The 18091-nt window shown below is 45.7% G+C and overlaps 2 protein-coding genes across 2 annotated transcripts; one reads left to right on the forward strand and one right to left on the reverse strand.

Moving 5' to 3' along the window:
- Window positions 1-2640: 2640 nt before the first annotated feature.
- Window positions 2641-3615, reverse strand: CSUI_006683 (uncharacterized protein). Its single transcript, XM_068066836.1, has one exon. It carries the CDS (start codon window positions 3322-3324, stop codon window positions 3055-3057), a length of 270 nt encoding a protein of 89 aa, XP_067921187.1. The 5' UTR covers window positions 3325-3615; the 3' UTR covers window positions 2641-3054.
- Window positions 3616-3730: 115 nt separating this feature from the next.
- On the forward strand, window positions 3731-17842 carry CSUI_006684 (v-type proton atpase catalytic subunit a). Its single transcript, XM_068066837.1, has 15 exons — window positions 3731-4109; window positions 5392-5520; window positions 6270-6335; window positions 7375-7542; window positions 8427-8531; window positions 9040-9218; window positions 10197-10253; window positions 10825-11029; window positions 11923-12102; window positions 12692-12865; window positions 13428-13540; window positions 14133-14186; window positions 15390-15488; window positions 16291-16351; window positions 17337-17842. The coding sequence occupies exons 1-15, from the start codon at window positions 4031-4033 to the stop codon at window positions 17519-17521; spliced, it is 1854 nt and encodes a 617-aa protein (XP_067921188.1). The 5' UTR covers window positions 3731-4030; the 3' UTR covers window positions 17522-17842.
- The last annotated feature ends 249 nt before the right edge of the window (window positions 17843-18091 follow it).

The raw sequence follows: 18091 nt of genomic DNA on the forward strand, positions 1-18091 counted from the left end.
GGGTTTTCCCCTTCTGCTTCCACCTCACTTGTGACACTCCTGGTCCCAGGGCCATGAGCTGGTCAAAGCAGGTAGCACCGGAGTAACAATCCGGCTGCTCTGTAATCAGGCTACTCCGCACTTCCACATACTGTTGGAAGCGGTCAAGCTCCGGGCTGTCGTGTGTAAGCGACACCAGGATACTGTTGATATGGTGTCGGGCGTGCGGCGTGGGCTGAAGGAGAAGCTGGTCTAACCACCACGGCTGTTGTACAGGGCCCGTTCCATGACCCCGCCAGCACACGCTCTCGACATCTTGGAACCACTTAACCAGGTCCAGCCGGTCGCTTGTCTCTTCGTCGTCATCACGGGGTAGGGGCCTTAGTTCTTTTGAGTGCTTTCATGTTAGCTGCAGGGCCTAATATTGCACCCTCCGCGGGGGGAGCGATTCCATTCGTTTTCGGCTGGGGGGCGCGAGGGGTTGGTCCATTCTTGACGCTGGGAGCTGGCAGTGTTAGTGGCAGAGCGCACCGCTGATCCGGCATTTCGGGACCCACTTGCGGTGGATTCCCCGATACTACACTAGTCTGCTTTTGCTCCGTTTCCGTTATTACCGAGCTCCTCCTTCGCTCCTGCAGACAGTTGCGATCTCCTGTTGGCCGGCGTTTCCGGCGCTGCCCACTACACTCGAGCGGCTTCTGGCGGAGCAGGCCTGGGTATCTTCCTCCGACACCTCTACTCAACTTTGCTCGTTAATACAGTAAAAAAAAGGAATCCCCTCCCACACTTTGTTTCGCTGCCGCCGCCTCCAAGCAACCCTCCGCCACCGTCGGAAGTCCAGCGCCTCTCCCCGGCCAGTAGCAGGCGCGGGCGCCTCTGCTACTGGCCGGCTGCCGAATATTGGCTGCCGCTTCTTCCAGTGGCGTCGGCTGCTCTTCCACCCTCGCTGCGGGTTATTAGCCGGCGCGTAAACTGGTCCTGGCGGGCATGTCCCATAGCACGCTCATCACAAAAATACAACAGTAGGATAGAACAAGGAAGTTAAACTTACATAGCACATTCCTGGCCACCACTGTTAAGCCACCGGCTAATACAAGTAAGTACTGGGAGACACCGGGCTGTCATAGAGTATCGTGTGACGCCCCCAAACCCCCCGACGACGGAACGAAACTCGAATTGAGTCTCTAAGACACACCTTACCCGTCGCGCAGCGAGCTGCACCAGGAAAAAATTCGACATGGACATCAGGAAAAACGCACAGAAAAAAAAAAAAAAGCCGTGGCTCTCTTTCTCAATTTTCTTTTTTTCTCTTTCTTCCCCTCTATGTTCTCTCTTTTTTTATACACATGCAAATATCTATATGTCACACATATGCAAGGGCGTTAAACCAGGTAAAAACATCTGCGGGTCACGGATGCGTCTGTCCCGGCCTGGTTATCACTAGGCTGTGGTGCAGATAATCCACTTTTCTTGTGGTTGTGGTGACTGGTGGAATTGGTTATACCGTGTCACCAGTCCCTGTGCATTATTCAGCCCTGATGCGGGTAGCCATGACTCTGTGTGATCATACAACTGTACTAAGTACTCTAGCGTTCCCTGTTCTGGGCTCCTTGGAGGCCAGCGGTACAAGCGCGGGAAAAAGATATGCGAGCTGGTGATATGCCGGCCAGCAGCGACGGTGCTCACTCCGTTTCAGCGTAGCCGTTACTTCAGTAGCTACGGTGCCGGCACTAGTTCCAAAGAGGTACAACGATCACGCACGAGTGTCGGTCCCCTAAGTAGGCGACGTGTGACGCCTGCGGTTGTAGCGTCCGCTACAACCGCGGGAAGGCGCTGGGCCTGTGTGAGCAGGCAGAGTGTTGCGACACGCCGGCCGCGCGGAGTGCGGCGCAACGTCCGGCAAGAGACGCCCCGCGACGGCGAAGAGCGAGGAAAGAAGGAGTAGTTCTTTTAGTCTGATATTGTGAGAAGTAAGATAACTAATGGCTTTTCTAGTAGTTGTTAGTTCTACCGAGTGAAAAGCCTAAAACTCTGTCAGAAGAGCAAACGCAACACTCAGTGGTAGCCGGCGATTGTCGGGAGCGTGAGCAGAGGTCCAACCGTCACCGTCTCGTTTCTCCTTTTGATTACTCAAGGTAGCTAATTGTTGCTTGTGAAGTTTAGGGACATTGTGCCGTGTTACTTTTAGTTAACGTCACCGCTGCTGCAGCTCAGAGCACCGGGGGACCGTAGCGCAGTGTTGCGGTAGCGGAACGACGGCAGCACAATTCCTGGCAGTATGCAAGCTGTCCACGTGTATCGTTATGCGATGTTCGCTGTGGCTTTCCCCTAAGAGGTTCTAAGGAACAAGAACAAAAGAACTGAACCCCCCGCATCCCCCGAACTAACGTCCGTCTTGATCTCGTCTAATCCCACATCCCCAGCTGGACCCGGTGCTCATCCAAGTCGGCAGGTCACAGACGATGGTCCAGCCGGGCTAACGCTTCCATTGAGACCGGAGACCTTAACTCCGCTTTCAGACCCCGCAGACGAGCTACTGCCTGTTGCGGGCACAACACGGGGAGGCCTGAGAAACCTCCGCTCAGCCGCCAGGCGCGAGTTAATGAGGGTTTCTTATTGGTTGAAAGAGGGAACACGGAGGACCGTGGCAAAGCTGTAGTGCCCCTGTAAGTGTAGCTAATGGTCCCAAACAACGACGCGCGCCAGGGTGCCTGTATGAAAACAAGCCCCAACGAACGGAGAGTAGAAACCTGAGCAGGAATGTGCCGTACGATTACTGTCTTTGTGTGACTTGCGGTAAATCGGTGCCACCAAGAAGGAGGAGAGATGCTTCTTGGACGGTCGCACCAGCCACCACTAGACTGATTGTTTCGCAAAGCCGACCGAGACTATTGAAGAACAAACACCCCCTGACTTCATCGGTAGTGTCGAGGGGTGCAGGACAACGTATACCGGGTCGTCATACGGCCGATGGCACAAGAACACGGACACTATGACACGACAGCAGGAGGTGACATTCCATAGCATTCACCCCTCCTTCTTCTGTTGTCTTGACTTCTGGTCTCTCAACTGCAATCAAAGATCTACGTCAATCGAAAGCACGGACACACAGACGGGCAAACTGGGTGCCGACTGCCCCATTAACAGCCAGGAAGTCCACCGGTCTCTCAAGACAAATGCAGGGAACACGTCATCCGGATGGCAGAAAGAGCCTAGTCCCACTGGAGCTGTCTCGTACGTAGCCATCCATTCAGATGTGAGTGAGAAGCAGCTGTCTCGGCGCCACACAAGGCAAGGGTAGAAACAAACACCCGGCTTGCCACGCGGAACAAGAGGGCGGAGCATCAAGTAACGCGTGCTCTCCACGACAAGGGACTGAGCACTGCACAAATAACGAGAAAGGATGGAAGAAAAACAAGAGACAAAGGAAGGTCGGACGGGCTGTAGAACAGACTGCGACAGGTGGATGGGCACTTGTCAGTCTACGTGGCCTTGGCCTACGTGCTGAAGTGACGGGCATTCCCGTGAACGATTCCCCCTTCTGGTGTTCTTTCTGAACCGTCCGCCAGTTTCCATCACTTCACAGATTCCTCTCTTTCAAACCTCTCCAGACTGTCCTTCAAATACTGCGCTGGCCCAGTGGAATCTGACAGGCTCTTGGGAACCCGCCGTCCCTTGTCGGCTGCCAAGCTATTCCCCGGTGTAGTAGATACGCCGCACATTCTTTGCATGCGTTTCTCCCCTTTTTTGATTTGCGAGCCTCATGAGCATCTTTCTTTTCTGTCTTTCACATGTGTAACAGCATCTTTGATTCTCTACAGTTTCGCTTTCATCTCTCGACAAATCCAGCGCTGTAGGAAGACGACTCGGCGCGCGGAGTTCCCTTGCCAGCTTCTTTCCACTCTCCGTCTTTCGTCGTTTGTTTCTTCGTTCGCTCTTTTCCTAAGCTAAGATTTTGTTAGTAGGCGAGCATTCCCTTGACTTCATTCTTCTGTTGTCTCTGTCGTTGTCCTTTTCCACTCACTTCCGTAACCAATCAAGGTCTTCGAAAATGGCGCCCAGAGGAGAAGCAGCAGGGGCAGATGGCGGCGATGTCGATATGGGTATTATATACAAGGTTTCAGGACCCCGTAAGGAGACTAAAATACATAGGAAGAATCCCCGATCCAAAGAAGGGACAACTTTGTTTGTGCTTTTCCTGCACTTTCCTAAAGAGGGAGGATTTGCAAGAAAGGCATGAGTAAACTTCAATGCTGCTCATTTTCGCTCTTTGAAGTCGTACTGCTTCTTTTTGTTCGTTTCATTTCTGTATCAATTCATCGAATGCATAAACCATATGTGCTCACCAACACAATAAGCGCAGTCACTGGATGAGTGAACTCGATAGCTGGACCCTTACAAAAAAATCGTATGTCATTTCCCCGGCCGCCGGCTGCCCTTCTCAAGTCTGTTGCCCTGGAAGCTGAAGACACACACCCTCTTTACTGTCCTAGGTACCTCTCGCGTCTTTCTCGGTCTCTCACACACGAAGGCAGTTAAGAAAAGCTGTGAGAGGTGATTTACTTCGTTACTTTTTCTTCGCCCGCACATCACCGTCCGACTTTCTTCGCTCTTTCGTGCTGACTTTCTCTTTTCGCCACGCCGTGACAGTTGGCCTTTCTCTTTCTCCATCCTTTTTTTTTCATGTCCTTTCTTGTTCGTCTCTTCTATATCTGTTTCATTCCTGGCCTTCGTTTCTATGTGTACTTTCTAGTTTCTCTTCTTCACGTTCTCTTAGAGCACAGATGACTGACTCCTTCTGTAGTGCGCGGAAAGGGCTGTACGGAAAGATGCCAAACTGTACATACACATGGGGGTATATTCACGTGGAAGTTTCTTTATAGAGAGCCCCTTTCAGGTCATCTCTCCGTTAGCACTCCGTGTGTATATGCAGCACACTTGCGGAGGTATCTTCCAGTGGCAACCGCAATTTCGCACATCAGTAAAGAAGTGCGTTTGTTGAAGAATCTCTGTGAGGGTGCCATGATTTCTCTACATCTGATTTCGCCTCGTAACCCTTTCTATTCTTCTCTCTGTCTTCCTTTTTCTCTACAAGAGAACACATGTAGCTTAGTCGCCTTACATGTAGTCTGAGCTCTCTGTCGATCTCTGTCTCTCGGCAAGGGCACAACGGGATGGGAAGCGCATGCCTATGTTGTTTTCTTTATGTATCTGTGTATGTAAAGATATCTATCCATATGTATATGTGGTTTCAGAGCTATTCTCATGGTCTACTTTGCCTAGTCTCCTTGTCAGTCTTCTTTCGTGTCCGTGCTAGTCACCTCTCTTCTCTTTCTTTTTCACCTCTTCGCTTCCTTTACATTTCTACCCGTTTGGTCTTTCAAACTCGACTATTCCTTTCTTCCTTTTCAGTGGTTGTAGCAGAGCAGATGAGCGGTACGAAGATGTATGAACTAGTAAGAGTTGGCTGGCAAAGACTTGTGGGCGAAATCATTCGACTGGAAGGAGATAATGCCTTCATTCAGGTCTATGAAGAGACAGGTAGGAAGGATAGTCTGTAGGCAGAGACCCAAAGATCTTCATAGGTAGAGAGACACTGAGATAGTTCCACTATCTACATACGCACTTCCGAGGTGTTGCGAGGAGAGACTTCTCTCTGTAGATATACTTATCTGCAGTTATCTTAAGAGACTGAAGTCGATGTGATGATACATCCGCTTCATGCAAATACTGGGCTGCTTTCGTATGCAGATAGAGAGAAACAGGTAGACAGATAGATGAATACATAGATAGCATTGACGTGGTATCGATCATACCAGCTCCCTTGCTTTCGTCAATTCGTGATGGAGCGAGTGCTACTCTATGCGTAATGAAAGAGCCTGTTCATCTCTCTTCATTCCGAGAGTCACCCGAGGCTTAGGTGTTTCAACTTAGTTGAGCGGAAAAGAACATGGCAAAGAAGAAAGAGAGGACAAGGGAGAGAACAAGATTCGAAAACAGAAGATGATGCTTTCTCTCTTCTTGACAGTAGCGTCATCTAGGGGGATTGCTTGCTCTTGACCGTATATCTATCTTAAGTCTACCTGGCGGTGACGCCGTCTGGTTCACCGATACATATATGAGAATATGCGTGTATAGGAGTTATCAGATATCATGTTGTTCTGTGTCTCCTCGTTCTCTCTTTCTCTGAGACGAACTTAAAGCGGGCGTGAAGTACGTCTGTAGTTTATCTCTTCATCTACTGATCTGAGGTTCGTCGATCATCTTTCTGTCGTTTCTTTTCTCTTCAGCTGGGCTGTGTGTAGGAGACCCCGTTCTTAAGACTGGAAAGCCTCTCTCTGTGGAACTTGGACCTGGTTAGGAAACTTGCGTCAGTCAGATAGTGATCTTCTTCTGTCTATCTCTCTATATATATATTTCTATATATCTATAGTGTATGTGGTGCACGTACATCTGACTACTGGTGCTTTCTCTTTCGGAGTTGTCAGGTAGGCGTTATTTGCGCATGCAGTCTTTATTTCCTCATCCCTGTCTAGCAGTGACAGCAGAATAAGTTCAGAACGCTAGAGTCCTAGATCAACCTCCGAGCGTGGGGGGTTCTTTAAGAAAGAATCTTTTCACCTTCAATCGCTTCATAAAGACTTCGTCTGTCAAGCTTTTCATAGTGGTATGCCAACAAGTTCTCGGTTGAGTTTAAAGTTTTTCAAGGAGAGTGCAAGTGGCGGGGTAGATACACCTCGATGCTCGTCTTTATCTCTCCCTCTCCTTCACCTTCCTCGTGACTATCCAGACGCCTATGAAATCCGCGGGAACAGAATTTTCTTGTTCTTCCTTTTTAATTGCCGTATGGATGATAGTGAGAACGTTTAACTGCTACTCATTTGGAGATCATTTCTTCACGTGTCAGTATCTTAGCCTTCTCAATCGAAAGAAAAGGAACTTCCCGGTTTGAAGGAAGGTCATGCGCGTCGTCTTGATCATATCGTTCGTCTATAAGTTCACCAGAAGAGATATGACAGGAGAGAGTGTATCTACCTTGTTCTAGATTGATTCTTCATCATTCATAGATATACAAATCTTTCTTTTTTCTCTCTTTCTTTTGCCCTGTAACCAATCGCTTTCACAGAAGAACTCTTGTGTCTCTATCGCTCATCTCTCTTTCCACATCTATATTCCTTTCTTCTGTTCTTCATACATTTCTCTATCTCTTTAGGAAAACATCAGAGAGAGAAGGGTGATCGTGTTCTTTCTCTTTCTTCTCTTCACGTGTTCCTTTTACTTGGTTGAAAGTAAAGTAAGTAGCTGTCTTTCTTGTGTATGTATGTGTGTATCTATGTATGGATATCTACGTAGGTGTTTGTATCGCTATGTAAACATGTGCGTCTGTGTTGATAGGACTACTCGATAATATCTTTGACGGAATTCAGAGGCCTTTGGAAAGAATCGCTCAGATCGCTCAGAGTGTATTCGTCCCCAAGGGTGTAGACGTACCTGCCCTTGATCACAAGAAGCTCTGGCACTACGTTCCTCGACCCGAAGTTCAAGTTGGTGATATTCTTACAGGTAGATCTTCCTCGTCTTCTCTCCATTCTTTCTTGTCTCTTCTCCCCTCTTCGTTTTTTTTCTTTACCCCGGAGCTGAGGTCTTCACTGAGAGAAACAAGTACAAGAACGAAGTGGATCAGGATGAAAGAGAAGGAGTTGTAGAGAGGTGTATATTCTACTGCCTTGATGGATCTTCTTAGATAACTCCTTTCATCTCTCTAGGTTAATAGTCGGAGCAGTAGTCGAAGTCATGTATACATACATAAATGTATGGAGGTGTCTCGGTGTGTAGAGGGGGAGTGTATATACAGCTATAGATAGACATATTTATGATGTGCTTGTATGTTCATATGTAGACATCTTTCAAGTTTTGATAGACACAGCATCACTCCCCACATACAGGTATTGATGCACATGTATATAATGCACAGGGAGAGAGAGGTTGACCTCCCAGTGTCTGCTGCCTTTGCCCGATAGCTCTGGTAGAGCACTTTTCGATTAGCTTGTTGACGATGAATGAATGGTCTTCCTTCATTGAAAAGAAGCTCCATGCTATGTGGAAAGTAAGTTCTCCCTTGCTCGAGAGCGTCTACACATTCTTATTGTTCCTTTCCCTGTTCATTCTCAGGCGTGTGGTGAGGTGGTCCGTCGACACGGAGAGAAATAGAAAGGGGGCGAGGAACAAGTCTTCTTCATGAATCGTGTTTTTTCATTCATTCTGTCCGCACTATACAGACATAGACATGCTTCTACATGTACATCCTACATAGATGGATAGATGGCTTTACGATATATACTGGATATCTGCCTGGTCCGTTTGCCTTTTCCTTCATTCCCTTACCATCTATATCTACCCGTGTCTCGCTTTTCATCCTTTTCTCTTTTTCTTTCTTTCCTTCCTAGGAGGAGATGTGATCGGAACGGTGCATGAGAATAATCTCTTCATTGAGCATCGAATTATGGTCCCACCGAAAGTTCAAGGGAAGGTCGCTTGGATAGCTGCTGAAGGTAAACAAAGAGAGACAAACTGCATGCAGCGATTCTTATTCTTTGAAGGGAAAAGAAGGGAAAGAGTGCGAAAGAGAGACGTTTTCCTGTCTTGGAGTGAAAAGACGAATTTTTCTTTCTGTCCAGTAGATCTTGCTTGACTTCTCAGTTCGTGTCTATCTGGCGCAGGACCCCATTTATTTCTACGAGTATACAGATATATATATATACGTATATATATCTGCGTGTTTATCGCCTACTATCTATGTCTGTATGTCATGCTACCCTAACATACATGCAGTGTAACACATGATCATACACGTGTTTCACCTGTACATGAAAGATGTATGTAAGGTCTTTCTTAGGCCTATCGTACACGTCTATGTCCTATATGGATGAGAGAGAGGTTTTTCCTGATTTCACCTCGTCTTTTTTTATCTCTCTACCTCATCTTCCGTTTCATCATAACTCTTTCCCCCCCCCCTCTATCGATTTTTCTCCCCCCTCCTCTTTCTTCTCGTTTCTCCAGGAGATTACACCGTGAAGGATACAGTCTTAACTTTAGAATTTCAAGGCCAGCAAATCCCCGTACGGATGGCTCACGACTGGCCCGTCAGAGAACCCCGACCTTGTCTAGAGAAGCTCGCAGGCAATACGCCTCTCCTAACAGGACAGAGAGTTCTTGATGCTCTCTTCCCTACCGTACAGGTATGTATGATAGCGCCTATCTCCCGTGTATTCTCTGCGTCTTCTTTGGCTTCTTAGAAAGAGAAAAAGTCTGGGTGTGTTGATTTCCTTTCTTCTTTCTTTACTCCCCCACTATCTACTGCAGAAATAACTAGATGACTGGTGAAGAAGATAATCAGTTACTTAGCTAATGAGTGACTTACTCAGTCAGCTGGCTGTCTTGGGAGAATATAGGAAAATGAACAGAATGTACATGCCTAGTGCATCTCTATTGGAAGCATGTCTCTCTTTGCATTTCCTGTCTCTTCACCAGGCGATCTGTATAGAGATAGATAGGTAGATGTCGATCTTCCCCTCTATGTATCCATCTATATCCCTCTGTCTCTGTATGTATCTACATATATCTATGCATTTGTATTGGTATGCATATCTGTGAATGGTTAGTGTCCGATAGTGAAAACGCTTCAGCCTTCTTTGCTGTCTATCTTTCTGTCTGTCTTTCTGTTGGGCGTGATATCAAAGATACGTCTACGGGTCTGTATAAAGATTGTATCCGCTCTACCTATGCGTTCTGCCATCATGTACACGTGAGGTTATCTGAATCCTCCCCCCCTCTACGTCGCATATATATCAGCCTCCTCATATAGACGTCAGTAAGCGCTTTCACGAAGAAAGAGACGCATTACACGAGACGCCTTTCTCTCTGTATGTATATATATATATATATATATATACGTCTCGCAATATCAAGTTCCCCATATAGACACCAGTAAGAGTTTTCCACAGAGAAAGATAGCCTTACACGAGACGACTCTCTTTCTACATATATATATATATATCTATATCGTAAGGGAGGAACTTTGCGTTCAGTCTTTCAACAGATGATACTACACATTCATCTCCTTTCATCAAGTGTTCGAGAAGGAGAGACGTGTCTATCCGTTCTTCAGATTGATGCATGCAGTTTCTGCCTGCGTGTCTCCTCTCCTTTTCTAACAGGGAGGGACATGTGCCATACCAGGAGCTTTCGGATGTGGAAAGACATGTATCTCACAGGTAGACCAGAAAACGAGTGTCTCTTTTCTCTGTTTCCTTACCTATTGTTCTCTTTCGTCACATACCCCAGCATCATCTTCTCTACTGCCTTGGTTTCACTATCCATTGTCGGTGGTCTCACATTTCTAGCTTAACAGAGAGAACGATAAAGATCTATCTCGAAGGGATCAATGACTCAACAGGAAGCTTAACGAAATCTCCACGGCGTGCGGTCTTTAGCCGTATGTATCTGTACGCAGGATTCCCATATATTTATATATAGAGATATATATATACATATACACTATAAAGGGTGATTGTGTGAAGGTAATTCGTGTCAGTATTTTGCGTAAGTGTCTCCAGCTATATACTACGAGGCAGAGCTGCTTTAACGACAAAACGCACACATGTATTTGCACTGTTCTGTGCACGTACGTAGATACAAAGATATACATGCATACATATACGCATCCGTATTCGTTTCCATACAGTGTAGATAGTTATGGCAGGTATTTGAAGAAGTGAGGAAATGGAAAGCTAGAGCTGTGTTTGCACTGGATCTCTTTGTGTATGTGTGTGTCTATATGTGTAGGCTTTGTCGAAGTATAGTAATAGCCAGGTGATTATCTACGTGGGATGTGGAGAGCGTGGAAATGAGATGGCGGAGGTTTTGACGGAGTTCCCTGAGCTGACGACACTTATCAATGGAAAAGAAGAAGGAATTATGCAGCGTACCTGTCTAGTTGCTAATACAAGTAACATGCCTGTCGCAGCTCGTGAAGCTTCAATCTATACCGGTAAGAAAACAATAACTGCATCGAGGACAAGAATGAATACACACCTCCCCACGAATATCTACATCTATCACTACTCGTGTATATAGTGTATACAGACGTGTCTATGCCCAAGTATATGTGTAGATACAGATAGACATGTATGTATGTATGTGAAGATACAGATAGACATGTGTAGGTATGTACATATCCATTTAGGGTCAGCTCATGTTAGCAGGACTCTTGCTTTACTTCTTGACCACCAAGAGGCTACGACCACCGGTGATACCCCCAGCGTCCTTCTCCTTCCTTTCTTCTGTCTACGGTAAGGTATCTGGAGAATTAGTCACACGTGGCTGTTTTCAACTGGTTTTTCTCTCGCCGTCGTTGCTATGAAGCAGGAGGACTGCGACCGAACAGGAAGTCCCTCTCGCTATTCCTCATTCTCGTGGCCAGAAACGCGATGAAAGAAACTTCGAAGAAGAGAACACGAAAAAGACACAACTTTGCTTGGATATAGAACGGGGATATCTGTTTGGCAACCCCTGTCTTTTTCTTTCTTCCTTCCTTGTTTTTCTCTTTTCTTTTCTCTTTCTCTGTTCCTTACTAAGCAACAAGAAGTCTCTTCTTGTCCTTGTGCTTTTTCCTCTATGTCGCCATCTATAGTGATTGATCTCTCGTAGTCTTTTCCGAGTGTCTGTGTGTGGTATGTGTGTTGCCTTCTATTTTTTTTTTATCTTTGCTAATCAATATGGCACAGGGAGTGGATATTCGTACATAAGGAAAAAGCTGTATATCTTGAATGATGATATCTGTCTTTTCCCTTCCTCTTCTATGCTAGTCTTGTATAGGTACAATAGTAGGAGGATGTCTAGCTGTCTGTCTGTGTTGTTTCTTTCTCTTCTTTCCATGTGTAGGTATTACATTAGGAGAATACTTCCGAGATATGGGGTACCACGTAGCTATGATGGCCGATAGCACAAGTCGATGGGCTGAAGCTCTCCGTGAAATCAGCGGTCGTCTTGCAGAAATGCCCGCAGATAGCGGGTATCCTGCTTATCTTGGTGCTCGTCTTGCATCCTTCTATGAACGTGCAAGTAAGGAAAGAACAACGAAGAAGAAAAGGAAGAAAGACGGCTTCAGAGGTTGGACACTTTTTTGATCGTTTCTTAGTCTTTTTTCTGGTATGGAGATACACGTGGGCTCGGGGTGCATGCAAGGGTTCTTTTACCTCAGACATTGCCACAGAGACACTTCCGTTCGGTAGAGAGAAGTGAAGAAGGCGTAAACAGACGAACAAAGACGCCGAGTGTATGTACAAACGCCTTGATAACTGAAGGAGGTCTACATGTATGTCAGAAACGTCAATCTCTTATTCACATGAAGACTTGGGCGAACAAGACAGACATCTACCATGCATACAGTTCTGTTCAAATAAACAGGAGAGGATGACACATCTCTCTACGAGGGGACTCACCATAGAATGCGTACATCCTCATGTATCACCCCATCTTATCATCTGTCTTTAAGAAGAATCGTCTACCTCTTTCTGAGATAGATAGATAAAGATGGATCGACAGACCAAAGATAGGCAGGTAGGTAGATAGAGAGGTGAACCCTCATGCACTCTTTCGTTGATCTTGTTTTCTTTCTTCTTTTCTTCTCTTTCTGTTGTGTTTTGCACAGGTCGTGTTCGCTGTGTAGGGTCTCCAGAAAGAGAAGGAAGTGTTACAATTGTAGGGGCTGTCTCTCCTCCTGGTGGTGATTTCTCTGATCCTGTAACAACATCGACAATGTCGATTGTCCAGGTTTTCTGGGGTTTGGATAAGAAGCTAGCTCAACGCAAGCACTTCCCTTCTGGTACGTATGTGTTCCCCTCTTTCGTTTCTCCGAATATACGTAGAGAGTCAGAGTCTACCCGTGTACATAAGTAGCTACAGAGGCAGTAAGCTCAAGGAAACGCCCGCTGCCGGATGCAGGGCGAGACGTGTCATGCGGATGACTGTAATGTATGAATATCTATATATGTATATGTATATAAGAATGTATATATGAACATGTATGTATGACTGAATGAACTTGTGTGTGTGGAGTTCTTTGCTGAGCTTTATGGTCTTCTTTACTCGATGTGACCGAAGTACGAAGGTTTCCTTTTGGGTAAGAGGTCGATGTGTCTCTGTCGTTTGCATGCGCTTAAGTGGTATGGAGAAAACTTGTTAGTGACGACAGAATACTTAGGCGTCGGAGCCATGACGTCCTTCACTGTCTCCTCTCACACCTGATACGTGCATAGGGAGACAAGATAGATACAATTGTGCATGCCTGCTCAGATATATCTGTCTCTATACATAGTTAGTTGAGTAGAGTCAAGGATGGTAGGTACATCGGGGGTCCCCTGTGCCCTTGTTTTGCCTCTCCTCAGTCAACTGGACAACCTCGTTTTCTAAGTACATTCGAGCTCTGGAGCCTTTCTTTGACTCATACGATCCAGAATTCACATCTCTGCGACAAAAGGTCTCTGATATTCTTCAACAGGTAATCAACCGCCAGGGAATCTTCTCCTTCTCTCCACATACACTGTCGTTCTTGTATGATGTAGCTACTTCTTCCAGTTTATAGCTATCTATACATAGAGAGAGATGTCTGTAGACCGGTGTACATGATGGTGATGAAGATGCTCCCTGGTGTATTCTGTGTATGGACGTGCAGATGTGTGTGCCGATCTATAGACAGACATGCGTATGTAGATATAGGGAAGAGAGAGATGTATGTGGAGAAGTCCTTCTATCCCACATGTACATGAGTGTGGTCTCTCTGTTTTCTAAACCTTTTCAATAACAACTTGTCTCGTCCGCACCTCTATGCATGTGGGGCTTCAATATATGACTTCCAAAGGAAAGGATATGACCTACATGTATACACACAGGAAACTATCACTTTTTCGACAGGTTTCTCGTAGGCGAAGGAATCACCTCTCTGTTGTCTAGAACTGAAGGAGGAGTGTCAGTCGATCTCACTATACACGCAGGAAGCCTGTTTGTATGTATATACTTATGGTCGGCGATGATTTGCCGTATATGAGCTTTGATTGAGAGATGATGGAGCGGGGTGTGTCATGTCTTCACAGGAAGCAGAACTAACGGATATTGTCCAGCTAGTCGGGAAAGATTCGCTCTCTGAGGTGAGTAGATAAAGTCTTCAGATGAAGTCCCCATAGTAGAAGACAGATGACGACGGAGGGTCAACGTCTTCAACCTTCTTCAGCCCTTCAGTCGTCGTCCATAACCTCTCCCTAGAGCCTGTCTTATAACTCTTTTAGTGCTTTGTACCACCGCATATATGTATATGTATCTTTCACTGTGCTAAGATGCATTCATGTTACTTGTCTCTTGTTGCTCTTGTTTTCCAGTGAGTCCCGCTTCGCTTGGTTCCTTTGCTTTTTTGCTCTATCTCTCTTTCTCTCTCTCCGTGTTCATGTAGATGTCCCTCGCTTGTGGTTGCCCTCGTTATTACGATCATTCCAGGAATGATGTAAAGCATACACAGGGATAGATATATGTTGATGCTTCTATGAAGACTTGAAAAAGAAGGCGGGAGAAAACAGTCTCTGTTTCCCGTCTTATTCTTAGTATAGAAGTCCTTACCTGCGTATGGTTGAAATGGCAAGTCAGGGGAGGCAAAAACGGAGCATGAGGGAGAGAGACAGACAGTTAGTCTGCTTTCTGTCATGTCGTTTCATGTGTGATGTATATACACTGGTGTTTCTCTTTGTTTGATGAACGTGATATGATTCTCATCATGAACCTTCATAGTGAAAACAAGAGAGGTGCTATCATCATGCACCTTCACCGGTATCCTATTACACAGAAGGAAGGAAGGACATGAATGGATTTCTCTCTCCTTCAGGGAAGAAGAATTTTGTTTCGTCCACCGTCTCTTTTCACACTTCTGTGGATGGTTTTGAAGACCATCAGTATTAACAAGGTGAAGGATCTGGTCGTTGCATGCGTTACCCCACAGTTATGTTGGCTCTATCGTGAGAAGCGATCATGAGGTTGAAGAACAAAAGGAGGAGATTAAAAAGTGCCGGAGTTCGAGTTTCATTGGAGCACATCGAAGTGTGCGAAAGGGAAGGGGACGGAGAAGGACTCGAATCCAGAGCTGAGAAAGCAGTATGGTATATGGGCAAGTGATATACTACACTGGAGAGGAAGAAGAAGAAAGTGAAATAGAGAGAACAGGAAGAGACTGTGAATGACCTGTGTCTTTCTACATACACATCAGTGGTAGAGACGATATAAAGGAAAGTTGTTCTCTCTCTTTGTATACGTGTCTATGTATGGATGTTGGCTTGACTATGTCTGTCTGTCTGCTTATGCTGTAGGATCAAAAACTGATTCTTGAAGTCGCTCGCATCATTCGTGAAGATTTTCTTCAGCAGAACGCTTTCTCTGATTATGATTATATGTGTCCACTTTACAAGGTAAGAAGAGTCAGTTCGGCTGGCAAATGGAAAGAGTAAAAACTTTACATGACGGGAAAATCCTCTGTACGTACAATGTATTTACTTCCCTTGGTGTACCTCCACACTCTCTGGTCCTTCTCCAGACTTGTTCACTGGAGAGACAGGCGCTTGAAGAAAGGCTTTTGAAGTCGTCGTTCATATTCCCTACGTGGTAGAGCTCGTCGGCCGGCGATATTAGATGTTTCATCGTTCAGGATAAGAGGAACTGGATGTACTGCATATGCACGAGGCTATATAGAGAGTTAGACAGATAGGTAGAGACATATGTCTTTAGATTGGTAGATGGATATGTGGATTGATTTGAATGCAGCAGTGATAGTGATGTGTATGTACACCTCAAGGCCCACCAAGGGTTTGCTCTCTCTTTTCATTCTCCACTATGTCAATTGTCCTACTCCACCTACGAAGACATCTCCACTCCTTCGTGCTCATCTTTCTTCTCCTGTTCTTCGTCTCGTTTCAAATGAAGTTGTGAAGTGTATATACACCAGATGTTCCGACGAGCCGTAGAACTCCAAATTCTAGAGAATACGGGTAATAGGTTTAGCTTCCAGCTGAAGAGGGGGGGGGAAAGGTAGCACTGACCACCGGTCAGTCCACAGAGATTCTAATTGGAATGGGAAGACGACTCTCTGTCTCCAAAGGCGAGATCATACGTAGCGTAGCCGAGGTGTTAATTCCTCTCTGTTGCTTACAGACAGAGAGATGAGGCCTGATTTTTGGGGGTGTTCCTCTCTTTCCTCTTTGTAACATTTCTCAGACGGTTGGTATGATGCGTACAATATGCCACTTCTACGACCAGAGTTTGCGGGTCATGCAAGGTATGTTTACCTCCCTCTCGCATATCGAATCTATACACATACGAGATATATATCTATATACGGTAGATAGATAGATAGATAGCGATACTGCAGTCTCCAGAGGCAAGTCTTTCTCCCAACTAGGAAAAAGATGAAGTCTTTGTCGCTACTTGTAAGAAAGGCTTGGCTTTGGAGACTGCAACATCTCCTCTGTAGCACTTACCGTAATTTGCATCGCTTCTTGTAGTGGTTCATCTACTGCTGCCTCGATGGAAAGCCAGAGAAAGAATGCGTTTGCTTTCAAGACGACATAATCTAATGGCATTTGTAGTTACGCTGAAAAGAGCAGTGCGAACGTCGTGTTCTCATATGAATAGCTAAGTTTTACCAAGCACGATCCCCTACCACTCTACAGGATGCTGGACCGGAAGTGAGTTCTGTCTAAAGCGCAACGAAAAGAAAACAGTCTTTGTCATCGTCTACCTATGTGTGTAAATCAATCTATCTATTTAGCTTTCTGTCTGTCTGTACATGTCTCTATATATAGATGTATGTATAACGTAATATATACGTGTCCATGTATGATTCCTCTTGGGGCGCTGGGGGAGTCAATGGTCTTCGCGTTGAATGGTACAGAGTTTTGACGGCGGTATCTTTTATTTCTCTTGCTGGGAGTAAGACTTGTGATGAAACCTAAATTGCCTAAGAATCTTCTATATTGAAGTAGGGAAGCATACACGGTTAAGGCGGATGCCTCTCTTTATATCCTTATCTCCTTTTCTTAGAGGTGATCTAAAGAAACAAATGTTTCTTCTCTCCTGGGAAGTCTAGAGGTCTTGTTGCGATTCTGCCCTGCCAGCCGTTTTTGGTGTATCTTTCTTTCTCTCTTTTTTCTATGGAGAGAAACTTAAAGACCTTCGCCTTTCTACTCTCTTTGTTCTTATCTGAGTGAGAAAGGTCATCTATGTACTTTGCTCTTTCTTCTTGCTTGCGTGTGCGCATGCAGAGACGAGCGGGAGCGAGCACAAGATAGGCTGGGGGACGATCTATAACACCATGAGGCCTACTATCAGCAAGATCACAAGCATGAAGTTTCTTCCGCCTACAACGACAGAGGCCGCGTCAAAACAGCACTTCAAGCAGCTAGCTGATGAAATCACAGGCATGCTAAGAGGCCTTGTTGAGAAATAAAGAGAAAAGACTGAAAAGGAGACTAGAAAGACTTAAAAAAAAGGAGAAAAAGAAGAAAACGAAGGGGTTGCGGTAGTAGAGTGAGAAAAGAGCAAGCGAAGATGGACACGAGAGATGGAAAGGCTTGTTGGTATGTTTGTATGTACAAGAAGAAGGGAGAGATAAGAAAGAGAGGGGTTAGATTGCATTCATGCTTTGCTGTTCGTTTGTCTATCTTTTCTTCTTAATCAGCGGTGAAGCTAGAACTGACTTGGGCTGTCTCTAGTAGTATAGCAAGGCCTCCTGGCTTGTATGTATTGTTGTGTCGGTATTCTCTCGTTGTTTTCTCTTCTTTTCCTTTCGATTGGACGCTTGAGACAAGCAGTCTCTTCAGGAGGAGATTGACACAAAGACGGCGTGTTTTTCGTGTAAACAAAGGTCATATCAAATGAGAGAAAGGGAGAGAGATGTGCATGCGCGTTTAATCGAGATCGAAGAAAGAGCACTTTACAGAGCATGTTGCAGTAGGTCTCTTCAGGAAGAAGCCTTCCTGACGGTGTTCAGGTGGTCTCCACAGCGACACCGGCATTG

Source organism: Cystoisospora suis (genome assembly GCF_002600585.1).
Source record: "Cystoisospora suis strain Wien I chromosome Unknown contig_3427, whole genome shotgun sequence".
NCBI classification, from domain to species: Eukaryota; Apicomplexa; class Conoidasida; order Eucoccidiorida; family Sarcocystidae; genus Cystoisospora; species Cystoisospora suis.

Excerpts from the sequence above, each read along its gene's own strand:
- CSUI_006684 (XM_068066837.1), top strand. The coding sequence starts at position 4,031 with ATGGCGCCCAGAGGAGAAGCAGCAGGGGCAGATGGCGGCGATGTCGAT. Across the intron at positions 6,336-7,374 it reads CTCTGTGGAACTTGGACCTG|GACTACTCGATAATATCTTT; the intron begins GTTAGGAAACTT and ends CTGTGTTGATAG. Across the intron at positions 10,254-10,824 it reads GAAAGACATGTATCTCACAG|GCTTTGTCGAAGTATAGTAA; the intron begins GTAGACCAGAAA and ends CTATATGTGTAG.
- CSUI_006683 (XM_068066836.1), bottom strand. The coding sequence starts at position 3,324 with ATGCTCCGCCCTCTTGTTCCGCGTGGCAAGCCGGGTGTTTGTTTCTAC.